Source organism: Elephantulus edwardii, unplaced genomic scaffold (assembly GCF_000299155.1).
Source record: "Elephantulus edwardii isolate Elephantulus edwardi_28Jun2011 unplaced genomic scaffold, EleEdw1.0 scaffold00565, whole genome shotgun sequence".
NCBI classification, from domain to species: Eukaryota; Metazoa; Chordata; class Mammalia; order Macroscelidea; family Macroscelididae; genus Elephantulus; species Elephantulus edwardii.
Genome location: NW_006400315.1, coordinates 97,453 through 98,131, shown reverse-complemented (window position 1 = coordinate 98,131; position 679 = coordinate 97,453). Strand labels below are relative to the sequence as shown.

General features: G+C 49.5%; 1 protein-coding gene across 1 annotated transcript in view; it reads right to left on the bottom strand.

Annotated features, from left to right (window-relative positions):
* Window positions 1-679, bottom strand: part of LOC102864725 (60S acidic ribosomal protein P0-like) — a gene marked incomplete at its 3' end in the record, with an annotated part of 148,055 nt that overhangs the window by 144,349 nt on the left and 3,027 nt on the right. The window contains exon 2 of the mRNA XM_006903317.1: window positions 13-369. Within this exon, the coding sequence (XP_006903379.1) occupies window positions 13-369 (357 nt within the window). The remainder of the gene's footprint in view (window positions 1-12; window positions 370-679) is intronic.

Below are 679 nucleotides of genomic sequence, written 5' to 3'. Positions count from 1 at the left end.
CGGTAACCTCACACGGAGCAATGGCACCAGCACGGGCAGCAGCTGGCACCTTGTTGGCCAGCAGCATGTCCCTGATCTCTGTGAGATCCTCTTTGATGAACACAAACCCCACGTTTCCCCGGATATGAGGCAGCAGCTTCTCCAAGGCTAGGTTGATGTCCAGGTGGCCCCGGATGGCCTTGCGCATCATGGTGTTCTTGCCCATCAGAACCACAGCCTTGCCGCGGAGGGACATGCGGATCTGCTGCATCTGCTTGGAGCCGACATTGTCTGCACCCACGATGAAGCATTTCAGATAATCATCCAGAAGTTGAATGATCTTAAGGAAGTATTTGGACTTCCAGTTTGCCCTGTCTTCCCTGGGCACCACTGCGGTGCGTCAGGGATTGCCACGCGGGTTTAAAGACGATGTCACTCTCACGAGGACGCCTGGAGAGAGAGCAGCAATGACTTTTTTAACTACGAAAGCAACTCCATTTTTTCTCACCTTTTCATCTCCAGAGTAATATATCATATGGTCATCCGACTCAAAATGCCCCATGACAGTCCATCTCATCTCACCAATGCCTAGTATGTCAATATTAATGCGTTCCATTTCTTCCTCAACAATATCTAATTTTCCTACATTCATGGTTCTCACATTCCATGTCCCAATCACCAGTGTCTGCTTACAACTGTT